The sequence below is a fragment of the Stegostoma tigrinum genome, chromosome 9 (assembly GCF_030684315.1).
Source record: "Stegostoma tigrinum isolate sSteTig4 chromosome 9, sSteTig4.hap1, whole genome shotgun sequence".
NCBI lineage: Eukaryota > Metazoa > Chordata > Chondrichthyes > Orectolobiformes > Stegostomatidae > Stegostoma > Stegostoma tigrinum.
The window spans coordinates 80,908,512-80,925,817 of record NC_081362.1 but is presented as its reverse complement, the minus strand read 5'-3'; the positions used below and the strand labels follow the sequence as shown (position 1 = coordinate 80,925,817).

The following is a 17,306-nucleotide window of genomic DNA, read 5'->3' as shown; positions in this document are numbered from 1 at the left end:
TGCACTTCCTTTAAAACAAATGCAGAAGGATAGGATTCGACATTGAAAAATTGATTACATTTCTTAAAATATCCATGTACGAATTCAATGACCAGGGTGTTGATAAGAAGCTCCCTCTTTCTCTGAGCCTCATGGCTAGAATTTCAGGCTCTCAAATGAGAAAGCCACAGCCACGTCAGGACTTGTACACTGGCTGACACTTCAGTGCTGTACTGAGACAGTGTTGTTTTATCAGCAGTACTGTCTTTCAGATCCAACATTAAATCAAGGCTCCCACTTGCTTGCCTCAGGTCAATGTAGGGAGCTCCCAAGTTAACATTTGTTCCACAACAGAATCAGGAAAAGGAGATAACTGTGGCAAAGTGAGTTTCAGCCAGAAGTTAGCAGGTTCTGGATAAATAACAATTCATTCCAACTTGAGATCTTTGGCATTTGCAGTGGAATGGTAGGACATGGCCCCATAATGCAATTCTCAGCAAGGCTCGAAACTCTGACATGAAGCTTGAATGTCTGATGTATAATAGATCATTCCTGAAGGGTGGGACAACAGTAGTATCTGTAGACTTGGGAGCTGACAATTTATTAAAATAAAACATTTTAAAACAAAAGATGATTAGAAATATCTACTTGATGCTTACTTAAGAATAAACTGAGTTAATAGGTGTATAACAGGGTTACTGGGATAGGGTATGGGGTGGATTTGGTTGGGATTCTCTTTGGAAGGTCAATGCGGACTTGATGGACTGAATGGCCTGCTTTCATACTGAGGTGATTCCATGATCTATGAATGCTTTGCATTTCCTGAAGCACAGCATTTTGATTCACAAAGACAGTAAAATCTCATTTACAGCTTTGATCTTAATTTCAATTCTCCTATGACCCATTGGCTTGGATCCTGCAGACCCAATATCAGGGAAGCAGTTGCAGTTTGCCTGAATAGACTGCAGGGGATTCCTACTGACAGTCCTACCAGCAAGTAAATTTGGGCTCACTGCAAATATTGGGATTAATCTGGGGCATGACTTGCGTAGGGCCGGCACAGGAACGTAAACCTTTAAATTAACGGACAGTTTAAAATATTCTTGGCACTGATTGCCACACAGCTCCCCAGTCCTGCACATGTGTGCGTGTTCGAGAATGGGAGTGTGCGAGTGTAAGAGAGGGAGAAAGAGAGAGAGAGTGCACGTGCACGTTCGTGCATGCATGCATTTGTGGTCGATGAGTGGTACCTCAAGTGGAACTCTGACTGAAAGTTTTATAAACTTTATTAATTTTCTTCTAAGTGAAGACATACGTCAAGATTGTGACATTAAAGGAAAAATGGTCTCGATGGAATTGTATCTTGCCATTCAGCCTCCCCACTCACTTCACCAATGGATCCAGACTGGGGTTGGGACAGCAGTCAATTAGAAAGGTGGGCACCTTAGTTTTTAATTAAGTCAGTAGCATGCACTTCAGCTTCACCACTCACCCACACAATCTAGGCCATCGTTTTTTTCTTAAAAACCTTTAAATTTATGTAGCATGCATGTTTAAAGACCTTTTTATTGAGAAAGGAGGACCAACCCAAAGGAATGCTGAGCATCCAGGCACATGTACACCCTCATCTCTAATTAAACACAGAGGAGACTGCAAGCTATAAAGCTGTGAGTAATTTAGAATTTCAAATCGCAAGCAGGCAAAACACCCCAGTCATGCAGCTCATTCGTAAAAGCATCAATTAGATTATAGAGACATTTCAACCTCAGTCCAGGGAAAACATGGCGCATGAGGGCTGGAGCTGTTGCCTGGCATTAAATTTTTTTGCACTTTATTATGGCTGGTGTAAGCATGGCACTGTGATAGGCCAACCAATTTAGTGTTAGTCTTGCCCTCACTTTTTTGCAGAATGACACAGGCAGCAATAGTGAACTTGGGCAACCAGAGCTTAAAGAGACAAGCCAAATGGCAGCTCCAAAATATGCACAACGCTACAAGGTACTGACCTTCTCATTGTCTTCTGAATTCTCTGTTTGTCCATTTCCATAAAGCCTGGCGTACAACTTCCAAATCTCAGCATCGTTGGTTACTTTAGAAGTCACCCTACCAAAGAGCTCCCGCAGTCTTCCTATTAATACTGTTGCAGAATCCCCTTTGTAATCAGCGATCCCTTCATCCACAGCTCGCACCAGGATTTTTAGAACCTTAAATGAACATGACAAGAAATTTTAATTTATGCATAAAGAATACTTTTGGTAAAGATTTCAAAGAGTGCAATGATGGAAACATGGCATTTGGACTCAGGATCATTAAACAAACAATAGGCAAAGCAAAATCATGTCAAGAGCCCTATACACAAGACTTTATTTTATTGCTTTTTCGCACCAAATTTCATCATCTTTAGAAGGCTTTGGTTTCTCATGGGTTGCACACCCACCAGTTATGCTCTAATACCTCATCAAGGTGAACATTTTACATGTGTATTAGTCTGGCTGGGTGAGTCCCAGCAGCTGGTTTAACCTCCGACAGCTCTCGAACCATAACTAATGTCCTCTCTCACACATGTCCAGGCAGTAACACAAGGGGAACCAATCAGCAACAGATACCATGAACAATTTTGTTTCCTTAATCCAGAAAGTTGAGATCAACAGCTGCATCCCCTGCCACCACTCTGACGGAGATCACCCAATCCTGGTCTCCTGCTGGTGCACGATTTTAATAATTCCAAAACTGGCAATTGTGCCTTTGATCGATTGGGCCACAGACACTGGAACTGAATCACTAAATCTCTCTGCCTGAATTTTCCTTAGAACCAACTTTTATCAAAAAGTGTTTTATCACTTGTTCTAATGCCTTATGACTCATTATTACAGCCTACCCGGTAACGTGCCTATGAACCACCTTGTGATGTTTTATTATGTTATCTTATAAATAAATGGAAGGCGCTACAGTTACTTCCCATATAGTGGGAATTCAGCCTTCCTAATCAATTTACTCAATGATCCACAGGATGAAGATGCAGCATTAATACTTTCCTCAGAGTTTAAACAAACCAGCATCAACTATAATATTGTTATGAGGTCAGCGTTAAAGTTAACTGCTACATGAGTGGCTCAGCTCATGACCTCTGAAAGCCTCTCCATAAGATTCAGGTCCAATTGGATACCTTGGCTACTTGCCCGGATATGCTAGCTACAACATCACTCAACATCAACCAGTGCTTGACTGACACATTGCATTTTTAGTGGGACTACATGCAACTAACCAGACTTAATTAAAAATCCTGACTATCCTGACCTGGAATATATGTTGTTCCTTCAGGTCTGCTGGAGTCCTGGAAAAAATCCTGGAATTCTCTTCCTAATGGCATTTTTGGTCTGCCAACAGCACATGGACATCTGTGGTTCAAGGAGGCAGCTGTCCACCACCTTCTCAAGGGCAACTAAGCTTGGTCAATAAATGCTGGCCAGCCAGCAGGTTCCATGTCCCATGGATGCATAAAGGAAAAATGTTTTTAAAAATCCCCTTTCCTGTGTCTTTTGTTCTTGTGTTATGATGGAAATATCACATGAACATTCTCCTTCAAGCGATAAACTGCGCCGAGTTGGAAAGAAAGCACTGTTCCTTCAGTGTTATTGAAGGGTCAGTTTATACTGCAAGAGCATCATTACCACAAGGACTGCAAAATATAACAGACCCATATCCCAGCAGTTCGACAGTATCAGCTTTGCAACTTCCTTTTATACGGATTTGCCAGGATTAAACCATTGATAAACTACTGGTTTCTCCGCATTTAAAATTATAAAAGGTGATGAAAGCTTTTCCGAGCTTTTGACAGATTCAACATGCCATATTACTTTCGAGAGATTATAACCTTCTGAGGGAAGCTAGGAGCTGGAAATAAATACAGTTGTCCATATCCAGAGAACAAAATCAAACTTAGATTCATTTTATAACTCTTATTGATTACAGGCTGTCAAGTGAAAACTGCATGCAAACAGCTGGCAGTCTTGCTTTTGATCTGTTGGAAGGTGCAATGCTTGCAGACAGGATGGAAGTGGACTGGAAAGCACCTTATACATTTAACAGCTGGCTCGATGTTCCATCTGACAAATGAGAAACAGCCATTTCAGTTGCATACCATTGCTTGCAGAATTCAATCCAAGCATGAATTGCCCCCTTAAAGAAAGGGCTGAAATAGGGACCAAACTAAAGCAAGGGAAATCTGTTAGGCTGGAACTGGTAACATCTAAGCATACAGCACAGCAGAGAAAAATGTTACTCCTGCACGCAAGTGATTTAATAACTTCTCGCATTCAAACTCTTGATCTATGATTTTATCCAAACTAATACAAATGAGTTGTTGCATGTGGTTTTTACTGTCCCCCAATGAGCAATATAGAGACATTTTTGGAAAAATATGAATCAACATTGAAGAAACCACATGTAAAATGCCACTAATTAATTTTTACTGGTTATCCAGCTATATTAATCCCATAATGAGTAACATTTACTTTAAAGCTCAGAGCAGCTGGGGCAGCAAGAATCCCTGACTGTACACACGTCCAAAGTTTAGTCAATGTCTTTACTACACATGTAACAGTCGCTGCTCAATTTGGAATCATAAACAATTACAAATGGCAAAACATCTCTATGTTAAACTTCAAATATGCTCATAATTGGTTAGTTTATTAAATGCATTGTAATGGTGTGATCTATATCACATCATACATTCTTGTATCATCAAACATCTGAAGGCATAAATATTGCAGACGACAAGGTACAATTCAACATCTGAAGTCTTGAAGAATCTAGTGAGTCAACTCAGATGCCAAGTATACAATGTGCAGTACTGGTGTGGATGGTCACCATTTTGAAATATGACAGAATCGCACAACATTACTAATTCATATTAAATTAATGTGGCATGGTTTGCTGAATGAATTAATTATAAAAGATACCTTTAACTACAAACAAAAAGCTTTAAAATGGCAAATTCATTGTGCTCAGCATCTGAGCTAGGTGTTCACTGGATTCTTTGAGTCACCAAATTTGGTGCTTTCAGTTTCAGATAGCATTGGTCCAGATGAAGTCAGCTTTCTATTCCACCTTCTTTGAATTGTCTGACAACATTCTGAGCACTAATAGCAGCTCACGATTTGATAATGAAACCACACTGAACAACAAGTGGGGGCAGGCACACATATATTCACTTTGTATGAAGGCTTTTTTGCCCAAATGTCCACTTGTTCCATTCAGCTCAAACATGAGCTTTGAATGGCTTGATGAGGTACATCTCCAAAGGTCTAATACTAAATGCTAGATCCCTTCCTAAATAGCTACAATATGGGTATCATTTCTTCAGAGGCACCTCCTGATCTCATCAGTTAAATGGAATCCGAATATGCCCCACATTAATAAGCTGCATTCTTTACATATGCCACATATAAATGATCAACAGCTTCATTGCATCTTTATCCATCTGATTATAAACATGGGCTTACACCAAAACCTTGCAAGGAATTTATTGCTCAACATGGTTTTAATGCTGAAAATAAGCTTTACCTTTGTTCCATCAGACATGTAGGTTAGTACCACCATGAATCTTGTGCCTTGTCATTTTCACCAGAACTGTTTTTGACCCTTTCCATTCCGTAGCTTGGCTGCCAGATGCAATGAAATTCTTGGTCTTATCATGTATGTTGCTGACATGACTTAATGGATACTTGTTATTCCACTGCTGACTGCTGGTGCAATGATGGAAAACTGAAATTTGACAGAGGGGGCTTTTGGCAAACTTCAGTTGCAACACTAGATGGTCTCATTCTATAAAGGTGGCTACATCAACTCGTCCTTGGTCTGATGTTTTTAACTGAACTCAAGGTTGAGTTGGGTCCGTTTACATACGTACATACGCAATGAATTTGCTGTGATAATACCGTCACTTTGATGAACTTTGAGGAGACATTCCAAAATGTATGTGGCTTAGTGGTTAGCACTGCTGCCTCACAGTGTCAGGGACCTGGGTTTGATTCGAGCCCACGGTGACTGTCCATGTGGTATTTGCACTTTCTTGCATGTCTGCGCGTGTTTCCACCTGGTGCTCAGGTTTCTTCACACGGTCCAAAGATGTGAACATTAGCTGGACTGTTGATGCTAAAGAGCCCCATAGTGTCCAGGGATGTGCTGGCAAGGTGGATTAACCATGGTAAATGCAGGGTTGAGGACAGGGTAGGGGCTGGGTATGGGTGGGATGCTCTTTGGAGGGTTGGAGCACACTCATTGGATCATAGAGTTTTACAGCACAAATAGATCCTTTGGTCCAACTCATCGGTGCTGGCCAGGTATCCTAAACTCAATGGGCCAAACAGCCTCTTTCCCCAGCTCTGATGAAGGGTCTAGGCCCGAAACGTCAGCTTTTGTGCTCCTGAGATGCTGCTTGGCCTGCTGTGTTCATCCAGCCTCACATTTTATTATCTTGGAATTCTCCAGCATCTGCAGTTCCCATTATCTCTTTCCCCACTGTTGGGATTTTATAATTCTAAGATCAGGCCACTGTTTGGTTTCTGTCCTGATGGTGCATTTGGTCTTCTTCAGGGTAGATTATCCTTCTTCCATTCCTACATCAGTTTTCACTAACAGAAATACCCTTTCCCTCATTTCAGCAGAGTTATTTGACGAGCTAGCAAACATATTGAATTTTACTTTGAAAATAACTTTGTACTTCATTTTCTTTTGCCAAAAGAACCTAGCCGGGCCGCATGTCTTCGTGTAAACATGTTTTAAATTCCCCTCGTATCGTCTTCAGAACGCTGGCTCAATTACCTGCTTGGTCCCATTTGCTGACTTACAGGAGGACGGAAGTAAAACATGAGTTTTTAGGGTGAAAAGTTGAGGTAACTACTTAGGCAAATATTGTATCAGAGATAATGGGAACTACAGATGCTGGAGAATCCAAGATAACAAAGTGTGGAGTTGGATGAATGCAGCAGGCCATGCAGCATCTTAGGAGCACAAAAGCTGACATTTCGGGCCCAGAAGGGTCTAGGCCCGAAAAGTCAGCTTTTGTGCTCCTAAAATGCAGCTTGGCCTGTTGCGTTCATCCAGCTCCACACTTTGTTACTCAGGCAAATATTGCATCTTTTCATAGCTGAAACGGCAAACTTATATACATTGTATACAGAAGCATAATTTCTGGCACTGCAAAACTGTGGTAATCTCAGGTATCATGTCAACTCATGCTACAATCTGTGGCAGAGGGTTTATTAAGGTCTATCTCATAAGGGGAGGAAATGAGATATATCAATAGTCACTATTCATAAATAGATGTAAAATTATTAGCAACGAAGAAAATTTAACCTTTAAAAGTGTTCTGGTTTATTAAGGCCTTGAATCATTGTCCAAAGTCTTTCAAAAGGCTGTCCTTGAACAGACACAACAAGCTCATGAATAACCAATATAGTATCATCTTCAGCTGTGTCCAGCCATCACGGCATTTCTGTTTTGAGACACTGAATGGTTGTGAGAAGTGTGATGTAAATGTAAATCCTTTTTTCTTCTTAATCCTGGCTCTCTACCTTTCACAAGTGTTTATTTTTAAATTATTTCTCAGTGTTCCTTTATTTCATTTCAGGCTTCTCATAATTTCTTTACATACAATTTGTAAGTATAATACTTTCCCAGTTCTGCAATTAAAAAGAAGTCTGCTGATGCTGGATAATCGCATTCCTGATATTTTTGTATAAATTCTCTCTTAGCTTTTGACAATCACATACGAACTGGCCACAAATGGGAATGTTAAACAGGTGCAGCAGTGTATATTTTGCCACAGTTGTTTTAAAGGTATTTAGGTGGGACATTGCACAGGGCTTATAGAATTCTAGTTTTGGGGCCAGTTTTTCCTCGAGATGAAAAGTACTGAAGTTAGTGTTCTTTCTGAAATGAAGATTTGCTTTTGTCAGCACAAACACAGCACTGACCAAAGTATTTTACAACTAATGTAATGTGCACTGGGAACACAGCAGTCAATTTTGAACATACCAAATTCCAAAAAATTGCATACCAAAAAATTGTTACCTACATGATTTCACCAGGTGGCTTCTGCTCTACAGGTTCATCTTCTGCAGTTTGGACTTATCTTGCAAAACATTTTTGCACATTTCTGAGTATTTGGAATTCCTTATCAATCAAAATCCATCTTGCTCTTCTCTTCTAATCGTGGTTTAACATATAAATAACTTTGAGCCTACTGAAGATAGTCATAGAGATTTACAGCACGGAAACAGACCCTTCAGTCCAATTTGTCCATGCTGAGAAAAGATCCTAAATAAATCTAGTCTCAGTTGCTAGGATATGGCCTATAATCCCTCTAAACCCTTCCTTTTCAGACACCCATCCGGAGGCCTTTTAAATGTTGTAAACGTACCAGCATCCACCACTTCCTCCGGCAGCTCATTCCATATACGCACCACTGTCCGCATGAACAAGTTGCCCCCAGGTCCCTTTTAAATCTTTCCCCTCAGACCTTATACCTATGCCCTCTAGTTTCAGATTTCCCCAGGGAAAAGGCCTTGCCTATTTACCCTATCCATGTCTCTCATGATTTTATAAATGTCTATAAGGTCACCCCTCAGCCTTTGATGCTCCAGGGAAAATAGTCCCAGCCTACTCAGCCTCAGCTTAAACTCTCCAACCCTGGCAACATCCTCATAAATCTTTTCTGAACCCTTTCACGTTTTACAATATCCTTCCTATAGCACAGTGACAGTATTCCAAAAGCAGCCTAACCAATATCCTGTACAGCCGCAACATGACCTCTCAACTCCTATACTCAATGTACTGTCCAATAAAGGCAAACATACCTAACACCTTCTTCACTATCCTATCGCTAGATCCTCCCTGCTGCTCCACTTTAAAGTTACGACGACACTCCAGGTCTCTTTGTTCAGCAACACCCCCCAGAACCTTCACGTGAAGTGTATAAATCCTGCTCTGATTTGCATTTCCAAAATGCAGTGCCTCACGTATATCTAAATAACACTCCATCTGCTACTCTTCAGCCCATTGGCCCATCTGATCAAGATCTCATTGCAATCTGAGGTAACCTTCTCCACTGTCCACTTCACCTCCGATTTTGGTAACATCTGCAACCTTACAACCATACCTCCTATGATCACATCCAAATCATTTATATAAATGATACAAAGCAGTAGAGCCAACACAGATCCTTATGGCAGGCCGCTGGTCACAGGCTTCCAGTCTGAAAAGCACCCTCTACCACCAACCTCTGTCTTCTACCTTTGAATCTGTTCTGTATCCAAATGACTAGTTCGCCCTGAATTCCATGTAATCTAAACTCACAAACCAGTCTACCATGAGGAACCTTGTCAAACGCCTTACTGAAGTTCATTTAGATCACGTCCACCACTCTGCCCTCATCAATCCTCTTAAATACTTCTACAAAACACTCAATCAAGTTAGTGACATGTGACTTCCCACACACAAAGCTATGTTGACTATCCTTAATCAGTCCTTGCCTTTCCAAATATATGTAAATCCTGTCCCTCAGGATTCTCGCCAACAATTTCTCTACCAGCGGTGTCAGGCTTACTGGTCTACAGTTCCCTGGCTTTTCTTTACCACTTTTCTTAAATAGTGGCACCACATTAGCCATTAGATAAAGTAGTGACTCACAGGCTTGCTCCTTGCTTGAACATGAGTAGACTTTCTTCCTCCTCGCTGAATGGAATTTCTTGGTTTCTTGCATATTTTTTATTCACTTGTGGGGATGTGGGTGGTGCTGTCTGAGTCAGCATTACTGCCTATCCTCAGTTGGCCTTGAGAAGGTGATGGTGAGCTGTCATCCTGAACAGCTGCAGTCCATTTGAAGTAGGCACCCCCAAAATGCCATAAGAGTGTGTTCCAAGATTTTGATCCAGTAACACCAAAGAAACAGTGAAATATTTCCAAGTCACGATGACGAGTAGCTTCATGGGGAACTTGCAGATGGTGGTTCTCCTGCACATTTCCTGCCCTGGTCCTTCGAGATGGCAGTGGTCATGGGTTTGGAAAATGCTGTCTCAGCAGCCTTGGTGAACGTCTACAATGCATTTTGTAGATGGCACTACAACTGCTGTAGCGCGTCAGAGATGGAGGGAGTGAATGCTCATGGATGTGGTGTCAATCAGCAAACTTCTTTGTCCTGGGTGTTGTTAAGCACTTTGAGTATTGTTAGAACTGTACCCATCCAGGCAAATGGAAAGTATTTCATCACTCTCCAGGCTCGTGCTTTGTAGATAGTAGTCTGACTTTGGGGACTCAGGAGGTGATTTATACACTGCAGAATTCCAAGCTTCTGACCTGCTCATGTAGCTACAGTATTTACATAGATGACCCAATTCAGTTTCTAGACAATAGTAACAGCCAGGAGTTCAGCAATGTTGGCACCAGTGAATGCCAAAGGAGAATAATTGGATTCACTCTTTTTTTTTAGGTGGTCATTGCCTAGCACTTGAGGTGTGAATGTTCCTTGCATTTAGGTGAAATTCTGGAGGATTACTCTCCATCCCAAATTCTGGCCCTCCTGAAACATCTATTCTCCAGACTCTGCACTTCCCAGAAAATCAAATCTAATACTAGCTGCATGTTAACTGATTGCTCAGGAGGTAACACGTGCTCAACGATAGAAACCACATTCAATCACATAGGATTTTATTTAAGACTTTGAAAAGAGCTGTATTGATACGGTGAAGGGGTAGAAACCTGATTACTGGATTTCAAACATGGAGGCTTCTTCCAAGTCATATTTACATTGCGCCAATTCGATGGAGTCTAGACAACCCGATAATAGAGAAAATACCATTCTTCAGAAGACTACCATCAAGATGAATGAGTATACAATTTTAATCATGGATGCAAAAATAGAATTGGATGAGAAAAAAATTGTTATGCAGAAAGGACAGGAATTCAGATTAATTTGATTGCTTTCACAGAAAGCAACGGCTTCAGTTTAAAGCACTAGATTAAAGCAACAATTGTGACTAATGTTCCCCTGAACGTGGCATGCGAGATAGGGTGCCTCCTCACTATTTTCTTCTTGACAACTGAAAATCCAGCTCTTAATTTCTTTTTAACTGGAGCATGGATTAAAGTAATGCGTGGCATCAAGCTGTGGATAATGGTTAGCAACATGGTTGCCTCAAAAAGTAATCTCAGGTTTTCAGATTATTATCTTTCTGCAGAAGGCAGTTTCTCAAGAAGAGCTACAAGACTGCTGGCAAAAGAAAGTGGCTTCTGCCAGCATAAACAGACTGTTCCTGTACAAGCTGTGTCAGCATTAGTCACCTAAACAGAACTTGCCTAGAATCTGGGGAAGTTGCCAGAGTGAGACAAAAATCACAGAATTAATAAAATAGTCACAGCGCAGAAGGTAACCTTTCAGCCCATTGTGTCAGTACATCTCAACTTGTCTCACTCCTCTGCCCTTTCCTTCTAGCCGTGCAAATTTTCTTCCTTTAGGAACCTATCCAATTCCTCTTTAGCATCACAACTGAATCTGCCTCCGTAAGTGTGTTGTGGCATGAAACTTATTTTAGAATAAAGGAGCATGTGCAAATGACAGTCGATTCTGATCGGGTAAATAAACCAGTTTTGAACAAGGTAGTCTCAAAGTGAAAGAGTTTTCTCCTCCAATCAAATAAATATCGATTAATAACTGCTCTCCTGTTTCATGGTAGTGGCTGAGTGGTATGCAGCTGTTACTTGGCAAAACATTTGTTATACCTCACTCACAATGTCCTTTTATAATTTCGTTAAGTTACTTATCCACTTGCTGAATTACTCTTTCATTAATTTTTGTAACTTATTCACGCTACAGCTGGTTTAGGTCAATTACCTGGGTTTCTTCATTATAGGCTAATAGATTTGTCATTAAATGTGCTGATAGATTCTGATTCATAGTTTAAAACCACATTTCACCACTATTCCATTTGGACAGCCAACTCTGCTTTTAGAACTATTCTGGTGAACAGAATTACTATTGGGATTTCTTCTACTTCTATTTGACATTTTTGAGTTGGCGGATGCACAGCTGTTGACACTTGTAGCCTTGGCACTCACACTAAGAATGGCCACAAATGGTGAGATATCAAAGAGTGCCTTGAACTTGCGCAGCATTTATCCAACGAAGATCAATAGCTGCAGAACAGAGAGGACAAAAACTGGTGAGAAAAACACTCTCCCATATGCTGTTCTGAACTTCTTACTTTTGTGGTTTCAAAATAATGTTGAAAGGGTCTCAGAGTAAAAGTGCATGAAGTGGTGGTGGGAAAGACGAGAACTCAAATCAACAAACTCCCATATTTGCTCTATTCCACACAAATTGGTAAATATAGTAAAACAAGCACATGCATGTTCTCTATGAAAATGAAATGAGGGCACAACTTATTTTTAAAAACATTTTCCATAATGCCTCCAGTCCAAGCATCATGTTTTAATTAAAATGTATTTGGAATATTAGTCCTTGTAAAGAAATAGTTTATGAATACACAGAATTTCTGACCAAGAAACAACCGCTGTTACCAGTGTCCTGGAACATCAGATCCTGATAAAAGCACATTATGAGTTTTGTCATAGCAACACACAGAGCACTGTTGCTTTCTCCAATTTAGAATGCAAATTCTTAAGAATTCAACAAGGAAAAATGCAAATAGGATTTCTTCTACTTTTCATTAATGTTTTTGCATATTTGGCAAAAATCATCAAATTCCAGCAATGCAAAAGAGGTAGAACGTCTTGGAAATATATCATGCATGTATCAACCATTAAAAATGAGAAAATTTGCTGTAAATTATTTAGAAAAAAGATATTGAGGTTGATCTACTCCAAAACCTTAGAAAAAGGATCTCACCATAACTAAAAAAGTGTTTCGATAATCTGAGGATGCCAAGAGAGATTTTTCACTTGCTGGCCCTGAGCTTTCTCTATGTATTTTTTTTGGGTAGGAAGTGTAGGTCAGGTCATGATGCTCCAGCCAATATACTTTGGGAAAGGCTACAAGGACCAGGTTGGCCTTTTCCTCATATCAGTTTCACATCTGGCTCCACTTAAAGTAGCCACTGGTGTCAGCTGGCCGCTAATTGTACTTAACCTCAGGTTAGTCTTCTGTACTAAACTGTGTGCACACAAGCACCAAAACTGCAGTACGCCACTCATTATAAAATTCAGGCTCACACCCTTGATGCCATGTGTGGCTTGCTGCTGACGCTCAGATCATGAGCAATAAGTGGTAATAGGCAGGTGCTTCCTTAGCAGGAAATGGAGGGTGTGATCTACCTCATGCTGGTTAGGAACACACTGTCAGGAGGTTATATCCTGCAAGTCCACACCCTTAACTAGGGAATGGTGCATTGTCTACAGTACCAGAAAGCATCCAAAACTTGGGACCAACTTATTTAAAATGGAAAATTAGTTATTTCAAGTATTACTTGGCAGCACAACTTCCTTTGTACTATTTAATTATTCTCAGCTCTGGCTTGGTTGGTAATATTTTTGTTTCTGAGTCAGAATATTCTGGGTTCAAATCCCATGTTAAAGATTCGGACACAATAATCTGATGCCGAGGTAGTGTTGAACTGTTAGAAGTATCGTCTTTCATGCAGGACAATAGTGGCCAATATTTAATGCTCAATCAACATCACAAAAAAAAAAGATCACCTGACCATCATCTGTTTGTGTGGCCTGGTTGTGGGCAAATTAGGATTCCCAATTACACCGGTGACTACACGAAAAGCACCTCCTTGGCTGTAAAGCACTTTAAGATGTCCCCAGGCCGTGAACGACGTTACATAAATTCAATGTGCTCTGTATATTCGATAAGATCCTTAGATAGCCAACACGTCTAATGCTGACGTGGGGCGGCACGGTGGCTCAGCGGTTAGCACTGCTGCCTCACAGCACCAGGGACCGGGGTTCAATTCCAACCTCAGGTGACTGTATGAGGAGTTTGCACATTCTCCCAGCGTCTGCGTGGGTTTCCTCCCACAGTCCGAAGATGTGCATGTTAGGTGGATTGGCCATGCAAAATTGTCCATAGTGTTCAGGGATGGGTAGATTATGTGGGTTATAGGGGGATGGGTCTGGGTCTGGGTGGGATGCTCTGAAAGTCAGTGTGGGCTTTTGAGTGAGCACAGCTGATCCACTATTGGATTTTCTTATCAATGGTGATCTTTTGACTGAGCAGCCAAAACACTTCAGTGTCTCTCCTCCAACATCCTTTTTTAAAAAATTTGATCATGGGATCGAGACATCACTGGCTAATATATTTCAAGTCTGGGTGGTAAGTGGCTTGGACAGGAGCTTGCAGGTACTGGTGCTCCCATGTATCTGGTCCCTTTGTCTTTACAGATGGTGGTAGTCATGGTGGAAGTTGGAGAAGGAGGCTGGCCACGTGCAGGTGGGTATCTGAATTTAGTAACAACACGCAAGTGAATTAAAGAGGTTGAGAGCGGTTTACAAATCAGTTGCAGATTGAGCAACAGAACTGAAAACCATAGACGGTATGTAATTTAATTTTGGCACACAGGCATCTGAGGTTAGTCCATCTAGGCAGCATTTAATATTGTCACCAGAGCGCAGTTAATTTTTGAATAGCCTGTGCAGGTAGGTTGCATAATGGAGGGGGTGCTATTACATTAAAACCTAGATTAGTAACAAGCAAAGTTAAAGACGTATATTTCAAATCTCCTACTCAAGACAGCTGTATTTGTATTTTATAGAATCCCTGCAGTGTGGAAGTAGGCTGTTTGGTCCATTGCATCCACACTGACTCTTACGAAGAGTATCCCACCCAGGCCTACCCTATCCCAGTAACATGAATTTCCTACGGCTAATCAACCTAACCTGCACATCTTTGGTCTGTGGGAGGAAGCTGGAGCACCCCGAAGAAACCCACGCAGACACGCAAACTCCACACAGACCGTCCGAGGATGGAATCAACCCTGGGTCCCTGGTGCTGAGAGATACCAGTGCTAACCACTGAGTCACTGTGCTGCCCCTTAACTGTGGACTTATAAATGTGTTTTTCTATTCATTTGTGGGATATGGGTGTCTCTGGCTGGGCCAGTATTTCTTGCCCATATCTAGTTGCCCTCGAGAAGGTGGTGGAGAGCTGTCTTCTTGAACCGCTGCAGCCCACCTGCTGTAGGTTGACCCACAATGCCATTAGGAAGGGAATTCCAGGATTTTGACTCAGTGACAGTGAAGGAACAACAATATATTTCCAAGTCAGGACGGTGAGTGGCTTTGGAGGGGAACTTGGAGGTGGTGGTGTTCCCATATGTCTGCTGTCCTTCTCCTTTTAGATGGAAGTGGTCACGGGTTTGGAAGGTGCTGTGTGAGGATCTTCGGTGAATTTCTGCAGTGCATCTTGTAGACAGTACACACTGCTGCTACTGAGCATCGGTGATGGAGCAAGTTGATATTTGTGGATGTCACGGCAATCAAGCAGGCTGCTTTGTCCTGGATGGTGTCAAACTTCTTGAGTGTTGTTGGAGCTGCACCCATCCAGGCAAGTGGGGAGTATTTGATCACATTCCAGACTTGTGCTTCGTAGATGGTGAACGGGCTTTGAGGAGTCAGAAGGTGAGTTAGTCGCCACAGTATTCCTACCTTCTCTTATTTTTGATGGTCATAGCCTGGCATGTATGGTGCGAATGTCACTTTAAATGTCAATTTAAATGCTAGAAATTGCTGTAACATACGGATGGAGTACAATATAAAAAGCTAGAAAATCAACAGAAAAGGAAACTGATGTTAATCCATTAACACTGGTAATGCAATTTTGTAATTTACGTTCGACGTTGCCAAAACTGTAGCTTTGGAAAAGCATGGCCCACCGCAACAATGTGACATTTCCATTTCCCACACCAGGCATCCTTACAGGTTTTATGTGGAATTGCCAATTTAATGTCAATTAGTGCCTAATTTTGAGCAATAACGTGCTGTTAAGTGCCCATTACGAACGAGATTGAGACTGCCTAAACTAATTTCCCCAAGGACATTTGCAGTCAGCAAAGAAAGGAAACTTTAATCCACCAGACAGGTGGACTCCATACCCAAGACTCCCAAAGTGAAAGGACAATATGCTAACACACTGAGCTATACACTGTTCTTTTTTTAATCCACTCTGCCAGCAGAGCTAGTAAAACATCCCCTGCAAGATAATAAGTTTATCAATTTGCCTGTTCAACTCACAAATTAGTCATGAAAGAAATGTAAAAAGCCTCAAAGTTTTTTTTATTCCTTTATAATGAACTTGTAACTAAATGAATCACTGATTAGTCATTGTCAATTAGGTAAGACTTTCACAAATGTGAATCTACTCCAATGATGCAAGGAGTCAAATTGCTGCTCCCACATTACTATTGTGATTTTCAGCTTCTAACCGAGAGAGGCAAGATTTAAAAGGGACCTAAAGGGCAAACTTTACACGCAGAGGGTGGTGCATGTATGGAATGAGCTGCCAGAGGAAGTAGGAGGCTGGTACAATTACAACATTTAAAAGGATGGGTACATGAATAGGAAGGGTTAAGAGGAATATGGGCCAAATGCTGACAAATGGGTAGATTTATCTAGGCTATCTGGTCAACATGGACGAGTTGGACTGAAAGGTCTGTTTCCATGCTACACATCTCTATGAGTCTACAACTAAATAATCAACAAAAAAGTACCAACGCATCCTAACAAATAACATGGAAAAATAAAGCAGATTTATTGTGAGCTGAAGTATAGTTTTCGCAAATGATTCCCCATCTCAGTCCCTCACAGTGCTGTACATTCTTCTCTTGGACTGGCACACTTTGATGATTAATTCCTCTCACTCCCTGGCAGGAAGTACCTTGTTTTTATTTCACCTGTCCCCAACAGCCTGGCTTCTCCACATCTGGGAAACCATAGGTGCCAAAATAGTGTCTCACCACATCCCCAAGAAGCACACTTCTGCATCATGCTTGTATCATTAGATGGTGGAAAGCAAAATTGGGCAGGGAAACATGTGATGCGCACTAAAACTGCATTGATATTGAAGAAAAAAAAAACTAGTCTCCATAAATACACAGAAGACGAACAACAGATCTACAGTGGCTGCTAACGCAAGACAGTATTAGACAGTAAAGATATTGGGCTCAGGAGTGATGTATTCAGATTTTCCTTCCTCCTTGGAATGTAGTCAGTGAAGACAAAACTGGCATTGTCCACCCATGCAACTGTGCCTATCCATGGAACTCAAGTCACAGAGAGGCAGGACCAGATAAGGAACACTGGTTTCCTTC

General features: G+C 41.2%; 1 protein-coding gene across 1 annotated transcript in view; it reads right to left on the bottom strand.

The window, feature by feature from the left end:
- Positions 1-17,306, bottom strand: part of ttc27 (tetratricopeptide repeat domain 27) — a 184,857-nt gene that overhangs the window by 22,944 nt on the left and 144,607 nt on the right. Inside the window, exon 17 of the mRNA XM_059648684.1 lies at positions 1,986-2,183. Coding sequence (XP_059504667.1) covers positions 1,986-2,183 — 198 coding nt within the window. The remainder of the gene's footprint in view (positions 1-1,985; positions 2,184-17,306) is intronic.